This window comes from Aegilops tauschii, chromosome 5, assembly GCF_002575655.3.
Source record: "Aegilops tauschii subsp. strangulata cultivar AL8/78 chromosome 5, Aet v6.0, whole genome shotgun sequence".
Lineage (NCBI taxonomy): Eukaryota > Viridiplantae > Streptophyta > Magnoliopsida > Poales > Poaceae > Aegilops > Aegilops tauschii.
In genome coordinates this window covers 381,643,115-381,658,569 of record NC_053039.3, presented here as the reverse complement: position 1 = coordinate 381,658,569, position 15,455 = coordinate 381,643,115, and the positions used below count along the sequence as shown (strand labels likewise).

At 44.5% G+C, this 15,455-nt stretch overlaps 1 protein-coding gene and 1 pseudogene across 1 annotated transcript; both read right to left on the bottom strand.

The window, feature by feature from the left end:
- Nucleotides 1–3,217: 3,217 nt before the first annotated feature.
- LOC109746534 (heavy metal-associated isoprenylated plant protein 41-like) lies at nt 3,218–6,522 on the bottom strand (annotated as a pseudogene).
- A 3,009-nt stretch (nt 6,523–9,531) lies between these two features.
- Nucleotides 9,532–11,500, bottom strand: LOC120964821 (uncharacterized protein At4g26485-like). Its single transcript, XM_040389794.1, has 3 exons — nt 11,267–11,500; nt 10,543–10,645; nt 9,532–10,414 (listed from the first exon to the last, which is right to left on the bottom strand). Exons 1-3 carry the CDS (start codon nt 11,420–11,422, stop codon nt 9,753–9,755), a joined length of 921 nt encoding a protein of 306 aa, XP_040245728.1. The 5' UTR covers nt 11,423–11,500; the 3' UTR covers nt 9,532–9,752.
- Nucleotides 11,501–15,455: the final 3,955 nt, after the last annotated feature.

Here is a 15,455-nt window from a genome sequence, read left to right as displayed (position 1 = left end):
GTTTATCTCAACCCTGGACCCGTTTGGCTTACTGGAAAAAGGATGATCCCGACCGGGATTAATCTTTACTCTCACTTACTACAGTGGCCCACATGTCAGCCCAATCTCAACCCCTCTGTAAATCCAGCCGATCTGGAACGCTGATGCAGAGTGTAGTCTCCCTTCACAATGAAGCCAGACAGCTCGCCACACGTGAACGGCTGCAGTACGTCGATGGTGGAAAACCTGATGCCGTTGCCGCTCCACCTGCTCCCCTCCATTTTGCATCCGCCTCCATGGGCCATTGCAACACAGCGCCGCCGGCGGCAGCCTCCAGATTAGATATCACGCTCGTCGCGCGCCTCGGGAGCTTGCTGCCCCTGACGGTGTCCTCGACCATGGTGCTCGTGCGCCTGGCGGACTTCCTCGCGGCCATGCTCGTGCTCGCCGCCACTTAGGAGGGGAAGGACGCCATCGGCCAACGATCGACCTGCGGAAGCAGAGGTGCCATGGGGAAGTACCAAGATGATGCATCCGGCGGTCGCCGCACCGCGCATGCCACCTCCTGGCCCTATCAAGTGCTCCTGCGTGTGGCTGAGTCACTCGCCCAGTTCATGCACAAGAATCACGTATGCTGCCTTGTTGTTCGCATGGGCTCACACCAAGAGAGAAGAGAAGAGGCGAGATGGATGAAGATGACAAGTAGGCATGTGTTGTCAGTCAGAGAAACAAGTGATCCTGACCGGGATTGCGCCTACAAACAGGTTTAGGATTGGTTTAGGGTTGAAAATAACCGGGATTACAGGATAGGATACAAATTTCAGGGATTTGAAGATAAAGGTTCGTTTACGACGAGCTCTACAACCTCAAGGTTCAAATCAAACTTCACTCTCCCAGACAAGATGGGCGAGCGTTCGAGCGAGCATGCACGGCCGGTCTGCGTCCTCCCGCGAGCGAGCGTGGATCAGGCGGTGACTCTCCGGCGGCTTGCGTCGTGAGCGACGTACGCTGGCCACAGAGCTTGCGTCGTGAGCGATGTACGAGCTTGTAGCCTTTTGATTTGGTGTCTTATTCTGGCCTTGGATACAAATCCATGTGTTTCTTTTTTTGCAATACAAATCCAAAAAAAAAGATGCGTAGAATTGCAATAAATCAATCCGGCCATGCAAATCAATCTGGAAAGTCACGATCAAGTTGTAGTTCTCAAAAAAGAAAAATCTTGTACACGTGCACGGTGCACCGGTACACGTGATGGACTTTCTTTTCTAGAGACGTAGGGGACCATAATCTTACACTAATTCTTAAGCGGATTTTTTTACATGACTTCTTAAGCGGGTTGATTGATTCTAGCACGTTTGCCTCTGTATATAGCGATGGATCTAGCCTGTCCAAATATCATAACTCTTGCATGATAAATCTTCGCCGTTCGTTTTCTATCTTTTTAATTATGTAATAGACAGATGAGAAGTTATTTGTATTCCATATGGGAAATACTTATGAGGAGTATATATTACTGTGGTAAATACAACTCTTTTGTGTTGAGCGACCGTTCCTTTTCTATCGTTTTAATTATGTAATAGACATATGAGAAGTTATTTGTATTCCATATGGGAAATACTTATGAGGAGTATATATTACTGTGGTAAATACAACTCTTTGTGTTGAGCGATTGTTATTCTTTCTTACTTGCCTTTTTTTATGTGAATAAATATGAGTGCAAGAGGCACACTACCATGAATTTTGGTTTAAGGCCCAACATGTTTAGCAATTTTCAGAAGAAATATATGTCGATAAATATAGTATGTTATGTCAGAGACACTTATTTTTGGGACGGATGGAGTATGATTCTAGTGGAATCGACGAAATTTTGTGGAAATATATTTATTCCTTTTTAACTCTTTGTGATTTCCTACAACAAATAGAGTCAGGGTGTTTCGATGTCCCATCATTACAAATATTATGCAGATTTATGTCGGGCTTTGGATGATGAGCATCGTATCCGGTATCTTTCAAATTGATGTTGAATTAAATTTATTGGTATAGTATCTAATTTCCTCTGTTTTTCACAAAAGCATGTGAGAAATTATATCTCGTGTAGTCAGATTTCTCTCCCACTTGCTCTCATTTGGGGGAGAAGAGTAGTTTATTAGGTACCTCCGCTCTCTCTGACATTTTACTGCTGAAATATAAAATTTAGTAACACCTTTGTGAACACTAAATGTATTTTTTTTAGGGAAGTGAACACTAAATGTATGTGGCAGAGTGTGTTGCAAATATATGATTCCCTAAACTACTATTCAGATTCTTTAAGTACGTGGACAAAAGGATCAGTAGTTAATGCCACTTTCAGATTATTTCTTAGCATTATTTGTTGTACGGATCTCCCCCTAATGCCGAGAAATATCCTTATTACTAATGCATCAATGTACGGGCTGATACCATCTCCCCTGTTTGGGGCTCAATTTACTTATGATTGACGGATAAATAATTATTCCTCACATATATCTCAAAATTTCTGTGAGGATCCATTGATGTATGTTCGAGTGGTGATATCAATATGTAACCGAAATATCACATATGGAAAATACTTTGATGATTTCCATGTACTTATTACAAGGGAAGGTCGTATGTGTCCATTAAGAGTGGTAAATTACAATTCTGTAAGACTGGACTTATAATTAACTTGACTATCTTCGACGAGATATTTAACTAAAAAATGATGGGTATGTACATAATGTGCTAAATATAATCAGATAATGCTCGTGAAATGAACTCAAAAACATTGTCCATTCAAATTGGTTTATCCTTGGTTGATTTTCTCTATTGATATTCCACAATGTAAACCTCGTATTGTATAACCGTGCGTGTATAACCGTGTGTGTATGGTTGAAGTTATACATATAACTGTAACCGTGCGTGACGGTTGAAGTTATACGATATGAGGTGGTATCGAATACGCTTCTATTCTGAAATTTGCAGCAATACTCTATGTGTGGAATAGTTTAGCATCAGGGGCCTTACATTGTGTTAAGACTATCTCAATATTCGAACTCCTATTACCACAACGGAGGGAGTACAACACATCTGATCATTTATGCAGACACAGAGATGGATGTCTTTTTCTTTTTTGCCGGGGCACAAAGATGGATGTCTGATGGTCAGGAATTCAACATGCACGTGCACGTCAATGGGTCAATGGAAGTGGCCGATGTGCTCATCAACACTACAAAATCACGACGGAATGTCAGGTCATGCAACACAAACCTTTCCTTCATTGTGCTGCCTTGGTCGAAATACCATAAGTATACTGATTCCTGGATACAACTACCAGTGCACGAAATACACCAAATTTCACAACTAACACAAAAGTACCCCTGATATAGTAGTGCTACTAGCCCAACAAATTTCTCCCTGGCCTTGAAATGGGCTCTGCTCTGCTCACATAGTCACGTTACGATTGGCGACTGGTCTGGGACCTTTTTTCATCGGAAAGGAGGTTGTACCCCTGGCCTCTACAACTGGTCTGACCAATGTTGACTATTTCTCCGGAGGGGCAACCCTCATTATTATCATGGCCAAATAGGTAGCAACAGAAATTGCTTCATTTTCGGCTTCAGCTTCTTTACTTTTCATGCAGAACTTGTAAGTGCAGCAGTCACCTAGAGGGAAAGATCGATTGCACTTTGCGCCATCTCCTCTCTTCTGGTTATATCCGGGGTAGTCGTCCTTTTGAAATCTAATTTTTGCAATCATAACAAGGGAAGACTCCAAGGCCCCTTGAGATCCCAGGCATCGTAAGGATGCCCCATCTTGTGGCTGATGTGGATTTCACCATAAGGTTGAACCAGATGTCGAGCATTGCCAAGAAAACCCTTCACCAAATCCTTATGCAAGCTGCAGAAGAAAACAAATGGTGTTTCAAATTAAAACAAGGCCCTAGAAGCTGGTTGAAGCATTAGATCCTGAACAAAGGTTCAAACATGTACTGGCAAACTACAAATGTATAGAGAAATAAGCCTTTTAGGCATGTTTTTTGCAACCCTTACATTAATACAAGTAGATCATGCTATAAATTTTGTGGAATGAGTTGAGGCATCTGAAAGTTAAAAAAAAAGCTGAAACAAATTCATCTGCTTAGGTTCTACTCCCTCCGTTCCTAAATATTTGTCTTTCTAGAGATTTCAACAAGTGACTACATACGAAGCAAAATGAGTGAATCTACACTCTAAAATATGTCTATATACATCCGTATGTGGTAGTCCATTTAAAATATCTAAAAAGACAAATATTTAGGAACGGAGGGAGTAGATATGCATGTGAAGCTGCATTCATCAGTGCTAACATATGTCCATTTGTGTCTAGTTGAAAAAGAAGGCAACATATACATGGATAATATAGTGTGATATATTCACTATACCTTCTTTTTTTCACACAACACAAGCAGACTTTTTTTTTGCGGGTGAACACAAGCAGACTTATTGCGTTACTTTTTGTAGATTGAGATGTTATAGAATACCATATCTATGGATACACATTGTCAACATTTTTGCAGAAAATTGGGATAACTCAGCTAACATGGGTCGATAAAAGCAACAAGCAGTGAATTGAAATTATTGTCCTATCGTTATAAAGAAAAACTTTTGCTTAAAAGTTGCAACAAGAATTTCATGCTGAAATTTAAATTTATTTCATAAATAATTACAGAGAGTATATAAATAAAAAAGACTAGCAAAAACCAGCAGAAACAGATACACGTGAAAAATGGTTATTTGATCTACTCTTCTAGCATTATAGGTAGCCAAATATGATTTTATTTTATGCATATGAAAGGATAAAATGGCATGTTAACTACGAAATACAGATTGCTATAATATTTACAAAAAAAAGACCCGACGAGTAAGAGACGGGGATGTCGGAGGACTCACTAAAGTTTGGCATTGAGCGTCAATAACTAGTGCTGAGATCAAAATTGAAAAGAAACACCGAATCAATTTTAAACCAACGGAACTTGATAAGATAAGCTATGACATCAGCCAATTACTTTGATCAATTCAGGCATTAAGGAAATACGAACATGCAGACAACCATTGCAAGGGAGAACACATACTTGACCATATCCACCTCTTTGTACTCTTTTGCTTTGAACCCAGCATGTGGAAAATTAAAGACGATCCGATCAAACCGTCTCGTCTTTAAATAAGGGCGAGTCTTCATCTTTTTCGCATCGACACCGTGCAAAACAGTGGCCCTCATTCTTTTGAGCTCCATTACATTTGATTCAGCTTCGTTATATTTGCCAACCAGGGCCTCTGCCAAAGAGGAATGCCAACAGGAATGCAGAGACAATATATAAGTACAAACTAAAATGATCACAATATCACCTTTATAATATCACCACTCGAGTTTATAAGGTACGCTGGGGCAAGTTAGTGCATAGTTTATACAGAGGACTTGAGAAAGAATTAGGAATAATGCTAATAAGAAACTTAACAACATGTAAATATATACAAGGTGCAAAACCTATGGAAACAACAGGTTACACAACCAACAGGATCAGAGAAACAGATGACGTCTCTGTGACAAGATATATAATTGTTTTTTCCGCAAAAAATAAATTCTAGTTGCAGTTTTTAAGTTTTAATGAAACTCCTCTAAATGACCATATCATAATGAGTTAAGCAGAGCGCCATGCCTTTCTCATAAGAAAAGGGTAGCAAATTCAGTTTTACGGCCAACAGTAATCATAACAGACCAACAGGAATCGTAAGAAAAGGATAGCAAATTCAACCGACTATAGTAGCAGTAGATACTCAACACTCGGAGTTCCTTCCATGCCATACAAATTATAGCATTAGACAATACTTCGCTCTGTTAAAAAACAATACTTAGTTTCAGTAATTCCACACAAATTCTTGAAAGAATCAGCAATATTCAGCTGTATAGTAATTAAATTATTTTAAGCACTTTTTTTTAGAGCACGCAGGAGCTCTGCGAGCCTATATATTAAGATATGGAGGGAAAAACATTTACAGGGATTCGTCTAGGAGGCGCACATGAGCAGCCCAAAGACTAGAGCCATGAACACACATATGTTCCCTTTTCGAATCAGCAATGTTTCGAGCACATTTTTGGCATAGTATGCCGCGTCGCTCTTTTATCGCGGCAATTAACCATGTTAGGGTAAATTTGGATCTCAACGGAGTAAAGCTAATCTTCATATTAGAAGAACATGGTGCATCCCATCCCTCTAATGGTTACGTGTATCATTTAAATTTCTCCATCGAAGCCAAAAATCTAGGCAGTATCCAAATCAAAGTAGCTGCATAAAACTGCAACCTTCAAGCAGCGAGAGAGAGCGCAAAGAATCGAACCGTAGGAGTCGAGGGATGTGGCGACGATGTTCTCCCCGGAGCCGAAGGCAGTGGCGAGCGCCAGCGAGAAGGAGAAGTCCCCGTCGCCGACGACCAGGATGCTTTGCACCGACGAGTAGTGCTTCAACCACCTCACCCCGCTCCACATGTTTCTCCGCCTGTTCTCTTCCATCCAGGAATGGCCGGGGCACACTCCGCGACCGGCGCCTTGTCCTTCCAATCGAGCGCGATCAGAGACGGAAGCCTGTCCGCGCCATTCACGTCCGGCGCCGCGTTCGCCTCCGGTGGCGCCTTGCTTCTTCCCCCCTCCACAGCAGTCGAGAGTGAGGGGGAGGTGGGAGTAGTCGAGACTGCGACGGGTCAGTTAGTGCGGTTCCGACGAAGAATTGGGCATAAATGGTAGGGCGTCAGAGAACGCCTTGGGTTCTGCTCCGGGGCGATCTGGGTTGGACCCTCCATTAATTTGACGCTCATGGGAATCCGAAACGCTAGTTGAGCTACGGAGTGTAAGAATGAAGAAGTGAAGAGTGTCAACGTTCACAAATGCTTTTCTAGCTCTTTTCACCGATTAATTTGTATTTCTTCTGAGAAAATATGTCTTCAAAAGATAAATATACTAACATGCACTGTATTTGGAAGCAAAAGCACGATACGGTCACTTGTTCGGAATACGCTCATTACGGTAGCTATATAGGATTTGATTATGAAAACGTGGTCACTGTCGCACGTACACGCCATGTATGTGGCTAGTATGACCACCACGTACTCTGCTCTGATTAGGCCAATCTTCCATGGAGGGCGTTTAAGAAAAAGCGAAAATTCACCATTTCATCAAATCCCTAGGCCGTCGCGGCCCCCTCTTCAACCCCTAGTCTCCTCCTTCTCTCGCGTGCGACCGCTCCGCCACCTCCTTTGTCGCCGGCCGTCATCGAATCCGCCGGACACCGCGAGATTCCGTCTCGGCGTTCCTTCCCCTCTAGTGCTTATGTCTGCCACAAGCTCCTCCATCTCTGCTGCCCGCCGCAGGGCATTGCTGTTGCTCCTGATCTGCTGCCTGAGCTGCAAGGAGAAGGTGTGCATCTACGTCTCCACGATGGAGAAGCACGACTGGTGGATCTTTTACAAATGCTAGAAGCATGGTTAGTGCTTTGATTTCTTTTCCTTTCCATGGTTTCTCGTCGGTTTTGGCCAAAAAGATTCAAGTTTTTGACCTTGGCATGAATTTTTGGTATAGGTTACTTGCGATTTCTAGTGCTGGGAATTGGAATATGTTCAGCACCTTGTTGACAAGCACTATCTCATTGGTGATGCCACTGTGGATGCTATTGGTGCTGTGGAGGACCGAAGGGAGGAACTTCTGAATGTACATGAGTTTAGCCTTATGAATGCATCTACCAGCAGGTCTAAGAAGGCTCTGAAGAATGAAAGTGCAAATGTGATGACTGGGAAGTAAGCTTGTGCACTGATGATACTAGGGAGAGAGCTGGTGATGCTCATGAAGATGTTGCTTGGTATTGTGGTGTTGCTAGGTGTTACTGTTGTTGTCTTCATGTTGGAGATCGAACTCACCTACAAACCGACTACCAAGATAATGAAGCTGCCCTGAGGAAGGAGCCTATGTCCTCGGTTTGAAGACAAGTTCAGGGGCTGCTGATGATGTCCTGGAATTAAGGGGTGCACACCACGTCGGCCCACCATCAAGATGGAGTTCTCTGAAGACTTGGCGTACACTTCAAGGCGTGTTTGAATAATCGACATGTTTATCCCAGACTGTAACCGACCATGTGTAGACCTAGATACCCCGGTGCCTATATAAGGCGAGGGGTTTAGTCTGTAGAGGTGGGTTTTCAAGGTTTAGAGGTTAGAAATCATTCATACGATCTCGAGATAGATCATACTATACTTTTTACCATCCACATTCAATACAATAAGAGCAGGACGTAGGGTTTTACCTCTTCGAGAGGGTCTGAACCTGGGGTAAATACCGTGTCCCTATTTTTCCTGTTACAATCGTTCCAAGATCACCAGCTCGGGACCCCCTACCCGAGATCTGCCGATTTTAGCACCGACACACCTCTCCCCTGCACCCCGATCTTGGCCACTTTGCTCCCGACACCAAATCATCGTCTGCTCTACCTCGGCCGACCTCTAACCTCCAGCGCTTGCTGCAGGCGGGTCTACCGGCATGTGCCTCTCCCGGTGACTTGGCCCAACCATGCCTTGCTCTCTGTCGGGTTGACGATGGTGGCGGTTCTGGGCAATTGGCAGCGGCTCATGCATCAACGGGGTTAGTGTTGGTGGTGGGTGCAGTGGTGCCCGGTGTCTCCTTCGTTCAATGACGGGCGAAACTTGCCTTCTTGCAGTAAAGCCGACCGACGTTTTTAGTTTTCACATCTCCATATCATGATCCAACGACATTGGGATTGTTTGGTCACAAGCCAGGGCAAAATCCCTGCTTCGATGCTGGTAGCGGCGACACCTGCGGGTGTTGTCCCCTTCTTGAAGGCAATTCCATGACCTTCTCCATGCCCCTCTTCGAGCATCGGGGGAACCCTAGATCTTGTTCTTCGGTTCAAACGGCGGTGGCGTCACGACATCGTCCCCTTCATAAAGGCGATGTCTTGGTTACTCGCAGCGTCCCTGTTATCGGATCTCGAGATGTTGGATGCCGTACTTGGTGTGAGCTGCTTATCAAGGCGTGGGCATCAGGGGCGCAATGTACGACATCGTCCGCTCTTCCTCCATGGCTCCTTCCTCGGGCCCTACTGTGTCTTGCAGTCCACTTGCATGACTCTTCTAGGCGCTTTGGTCGGTTCTGAGTCATAGCCACATGGGGGCACGTTGATTTGGTCGGTTCTGAGTCATAGACTCATGTGGTGGGTGCCCCACGTTTGTCATGACAAGGCCTTGGTGTCCTGTGTCTCATTTGCCTTTCCTGAGGTTGGCCTAGGCTAGTTCAGCTTATGTTGTTTTCCTTGTTCTGCTGTCCACATTTTGGTGTGGTGCCCTCTCTCCCTTCTCCATGTAAGGTTTTCTTCTTGTATTGTTGTCTCCTACCTAGGAATGAAAAGATACGCAAGTGAAAATAAAAAGCTACCACGATGGCTAGCATAATTCATAAAACAAGTACTCCATGGAAGTCTACTAATGAAAAGATACGCAAGTGGTTTTTTTTTTTACCACGATGGCCATCATAATTCATAAAATACGTACTATACATTTTAGTCTACAAGGAGTAGTAATCTACACAGTGATGGGTCGATGTCTCATGAGAACGCACGCCATGTCCATGGAAGTCGGTCGCAGATACATCATGGAAAACATGCGACGCGACGGTCTTGCAGCGTCACAAGTTGCTCGTAATTAAAAGCCCCAACTTACGGCGACGCCAGCGACAGAAGCTCAGCGAGGCCGGCGCTGGAACTTGAAAGTGCAGCCGTTGCGTAGAGGGAATTCCTCGTCGCACCTGTCACCGTCGCCTCTCTTTTGGTTATACCCGGGGTAATCCTCTTTACGGAAGGCGACCATCTCAAACTTGAGAAGCGAAAACTCGAGGGCGAGACCCTCGATTTCCCACCTGTCGTACGGCTGCCCCGTCTTGTGGCTGACGTGTATTTTGCCGAGGGGACGGAGCCTTCCGCTCGCGTTTGCGGAAGAACCTTTGCACCAGCAGCCGATGGGCGCTACAACGACACAGGAAAATGTTAATACGAAGTTAACTCTCTGGCATGTGTGAGGTGTCAGACAAATGATGGGAAAGAAATAGACAAGTGAAGAAGATGGCCATATTATGTATCGAGAGAGTGAGCACGCGTACTTGATCATATGCACCTGATTCTCCTTCCCTATGAACCCGGCGTGAGGAAAATTGAAGACTATTCGGTCAAACCGTCTAGACATGAGATCGGTGCGTTTCTTCATCTTCTTCACACTGACACTATGTAGCACCGTGGCGCCCAGTCTCTTGAGCTCCGCTACGTTTGATTCCGCTTTGCTGTACATGCTGATCAGATGAACTGTACCGTCCCCAAGATGATTGCCAGCGAGAAACGGCAGAGAAAATACTTAAGTATACGACGATCGAGTCCGCAAGTAATCATCGATCACTATCCATACCCTAACCCTTTTGTGCGTGCTGCATGCAAACATAAGATCGAGCGCGCGGCAGGGGAACGCGGAAAGGGCATCGAACCGTAGGAGTCGAAGGACGTGGCGACGAGCTTCTCCCCAGAGCCAAAGGCGGTGGCGAGCGCCAGCGAGAAGGAGAAGTCGCCGACGCCGACGACCAGGATGCTCTGCGCGGACGAGTAGTTTCAGCGGGAAGACATAGATCCTTAGCAAAATCAATTATGTTCTGGTGTATATACTACAAGAACTGAATCAACTAACCAGGTCATGCACTAAGTTACTAATTGTGTAGTATATCACCTAATTGTGCAAGTATCTTGCGTTTACTATGTTACCACCCCTCAACTAATTATCTCTTCTTTTTGCAAGGACCGCAATTAGCCACTGAAATGGGCATCGAAACCTTGCTTAACAAACAGAAGTGCATTTTCCCTTTTCAGGGACCACAACTAACCATTGAGATGCGCAAGGAAGCCTTCCTTAAGTAACAGAAGACATCGAAAACTCTAACAATCCTTTTCAAAAGAACCTCCTAGAATCCACAAATTAACACACGGCATTCCTTTTCTCAAAAAAAAAAAAAAAACACGGCATTCCTAGAATCCACAACTTGACACACGGGCATTCCTAGAATCCACAAATTAGCACACGGCATTCCCAGAATCCTAGAACATCTAGGGTTCCAGTCACTACATCAGAGTACTCTGCCGAATCTGCAGTGCTGGCAAGTGGCATGGGAAAAAATAACTGCGACTTTTAGCCCTGGGGCAAGAGGGAGCGGGGAGAACCCAACCGTAGGAATCGAGGGATGTTGCGACAAGGTTGTAGCCGGAGCCAAACGCAGCGGCGAGGGACAGCGAGAAGGAGAAGTCGCCGTCGCCGACGATCAGGATGCTGTGCACCGAGGAGTAGTGGTGGAGCCACCTCACCCCCTTCCCTGCCATTCCCCTGCGCGGCGATCACCCGCACCCTCTCCGCGACTCCGCCACCGCCGGCGCGTCGCCCTTTTCCCGTGGACGGTGGTGTGTCCGTGTGTGTGGACTGTGGAGCGCGTCTGCCGTCCGGAGTGTGGATTCGAGGCTTCCGGGAGAAGGCTCCGTTTGAAAAGTTTGGAGGTCCGAAGGAGCGGGTGGTGGGGCATAGTCCCTACATGGCAGGGTGGGTGGAGGGACGGAGGGGTGGAACGCCTTGGGTTTTGGCTCTGGCCGTCTGGCGTGATCCTAGCTAGGGTGGATCCTCCATTAATTCGACGCTCGTAGTCGTAGGTCTCGCAGCCTTTCCCATCTGGCAATCGACCCAGCGGAGCTAGCGTGGAGTACTGAAGTGTTGTCGAGTGCTGTAGTTGGAAAACAAACGTAGCCAAGCGATTTTATACTTTTGTAGAGTATATATATTGTATAATGTCTAGTTGGGGTACATTGGCTAAAAAATTGGAGGAAGAAAAAGAGTCAAGCTGGGTCATTGGGCGCATAAGGGCAAGGTCAATGCATAGCCCTAGGGTGATGCCTCGCAGGCCATGTAGGATCGGATGTCAGGAAAAGTAGGTTCGGATGGGGTACCGAGATCCTCGCCAGGAGACGGGTTCTTGGGACGAAAAATGTGGTCCTGTGCATAAAGCTGAAAAAGTTAAAATGAAGAGTATGAATGCATGTGTACTACTTTCTCTTCTTTGATGAGGCCCACTAGTAGTAGCTTGCGTTGAAAGAAAAAAACCAATATAAATGGCTCAATCTACTTTTTGTCATGGGACATCGGCATGTACAAGGGGCAGCAGATAGTGTTACTCCGGACCATCTAGCTAGATTCGAGGACGTGAGGCTACTGTTAATTTTCTCTCATCCAACGCTAAGGCATGAGGCCGTCATTGTGGAGCCAATATGGTGAGCTCACCCAAATAGAGGATGTGTCCATCTCTCACTTCCTTTCCCTCTGCTTTTCCTCTCTCTCCTCCCTTCCTCTTCAGTTTGTCTCATGGATCCGCAGGGCGACCACTTTTTGTCTAGCATGGCATTTGAGCCTAAATGGATAATGGGGCAGCAGGTTTGGGGCAGTCCGTTGGCCATGCTCTAGCTGCATTATGAGCATCTAATGCTATGGATGCACCAATGCAATCTGAGCCGCCAGATGGACATTAGGGGGACCAAATTTTATATACAAATTGGTTGCTGGTACAATTTACATATTGGTCCTCACAAATCATCCATTTGCGCAAACAGTCCTCCCCCAAGACATTGTCTCTTTCCTTGCCCTCTCGCCTTCGTCTAATGTACCTCAGCGTGCCAGGGCGATTCAGATCGCGAGCTAGGGTTAGCAATTCCCCTCAATGCATCTCTCTCCCGCTCCCCTGGGCTGCCCGACCTTCTCTCCCCCCCCTCTCTCTCTCTCTCTTGTACCTAGTCCCGTTGCCGGTGAAGCACCATCACCCCTCCTATTCTCTGAAACGGTTGTCCCCAATGGAGCTTCCATTGCTGCCAGCGAGCGCATGAATGCAGCACAACAACACTATAGTTCCGAGGGACATTGACGCAACAACGCAAAGGATCCGGCCATCTTCTACAGCTCCAGGATCCAGGGTGCGCTCTGTTAATTGTCGGTGTATTATGGTTCTTCCCTTTTATCATTTTTTCCAATTGTAGTCATTAGAGTGTGAAATAGTCAAAGAGATGTGCTCTCTATTTATATCTTTAGTTGGTAAATACTTTTTTTATCTCTTTGCAAACTCTAAAATGATTCTTTTTGCATTAAGGTTAGATCGATTTGTATGTGAAAAATGATGACCTGGGAGTCGGCATACATGACCGGAGTACATTATATTAGTGTTTATTCTTTTCATTCACTCTGTTGATATTACAATGGGAAGTGCACTTATGATGTCCAATTGAACATGCTAAAAGCATTACTAGTTCTTGTGCCTGAAATATGCCCAATTACATTATATTCCCAATATTTTTTTTCTTGTTCTGATCCACATTCTACTAATGCACATGAAGTATACTACCTTGTGCCACTTGTTAGTCATCTTACCAATTCATGATGCATGTAATGTTTAGTCATTACATTTCCACAAATAGGCAGCATGGAGTCTGTGGCGAATGTTGCTCTAACCAAAAGATGTGATCAGAGCATATCGTAAACCAAAAAGAAAGATGTATTATAACAACCGTTAAAAAATATGCATGCCTTAAGGTTTTACTAATGTGGTTTTGTTATTTGTAATAGGGCGAATAGCATCCAAAAGGCCCCTGATAAGTAGATGTGATGCTTACGAAGTGGAACACGTTCATTTTGTGGCGCTGATGGTTTATAATGTTTGCTCCGCTTGAAGCCTCCATCATCTTGAAGTCTGCGGCACCAAATAATAATAAAAATGACTCTATGCGGTCTTGCTAGTTGGACTGATGAATGTTTTGTACTTTATAAAAAGGGCTATGTATGGAATGATTTAATGTTTTTGTGGTTCAAGTGGATTTTGTGTAACCATCTGTGTCATGCATAATTCTATATTGTTAAACCAGAAATTTATGCTGCCGAAGTTGCAGAAATTTATGTTATGTTCCAGGAACAACCGGTTTGAGTTTACGTTTTGCTCAGGCCTAACTGATGAGCAGGTTCAACTTTAAGACTGGTTTTCTTCATGATGTATCTTTTGTTCTGTATTGTAATGTGAGTTCAGGCTTTATCCTGACGTGCTGATTGTATTGTGTTCAAATAGTCCATTAAAGTTTGAACTGTCTCACAGAAATTTAATCAAATTGGGATGTGTACAGAAGAAACTCTCCAAAATTTAAAAGATTGACAATTAACTTACTGTCATGTACACGAAAGGGTTCAGACTTTGTGTAAGTACATGAGAGATAATATATTTCATAAGGAAAACTTTGTTTCTACACAATTCATAAAAAGAATGCCACCTGCTCTCAATTTCGACATTTTCGAGCTCTTGTATATGTGATTGTTCCTCCACACATATATCAATCATATTAGAACCAGAGATAGAGGTGCATTCTGACTGAAGCATTCAGACAACAATATCTCTTTGCTTTAGGCAAATGAATGAGCACCATGGAGCTCCCCTGATCATCTGAAAGAGACCAAGTTGATGCAAGTAGAGCACTAGTTTCTACAACAAACTTGTTTTTCTTATAGACGAGCCTGTAGCTAAACATGCAGACAATACCTGAAAATCACAAAAATCATCAACTTCCGATGAATATGAACCAGGAGAGGTCACCAAAATAACATGGTTGGATAAGATTAAACTTTATGTTGTAGAGAATTTCTGCAACATTGCTGATCTTACTCGTCTTTAAAAAAGCTAGTTCATGCTTGCCGCTGCTTCGCTCCTACAATCTAATATAATGTGTTACAGAAAATTCAAAAAGAAGATAAGTATGGCAAATCTGAAAATGTTATGGGTCGACTGAAGAATTGCCGAATCAAACCAAGTGTCTAATTACAGTTAATAAAGTCCACCTGTACTGTTAGTCTGCTGCTAGCACATGTATATGGATTCAATTTACGTGCATCGGGACATATACATGAGAACTATTGCTCAAATATGTTGGCATCATACTGAGTTGTAACATGTTTCTACTCACATGGCTGTACCATGCTGCGAACAGTTTTGGAGCAGAGGAGGGGTGTTGGTGCTTCAGAGGCGCCGGAAATTGATACACATGAGAGAGGGGAGAAAGTCGGGTGGCCCAGGAGACCGGGCGAGAGAGGCGTCGGGGCCAATTTCAGTAACCCTAGCTCACAATCTAGATCGATGATACGCTGAGCGGCTGAGGTACATGAGACGAGAGGGCAACGAAAAGAGAAGATGTCGTGCGGAAAGACTATTGGTGCAAATGGACGATTTTCGAAGGCATAATGTGTAAAATGCACCGGCAGCCCATCTGTTTACAGATTCTGGTCCCTGTATTGTGCATCCGGCGGCTCAGATTGCATTAGTGCACTTGCATCAGATGGCTCGCT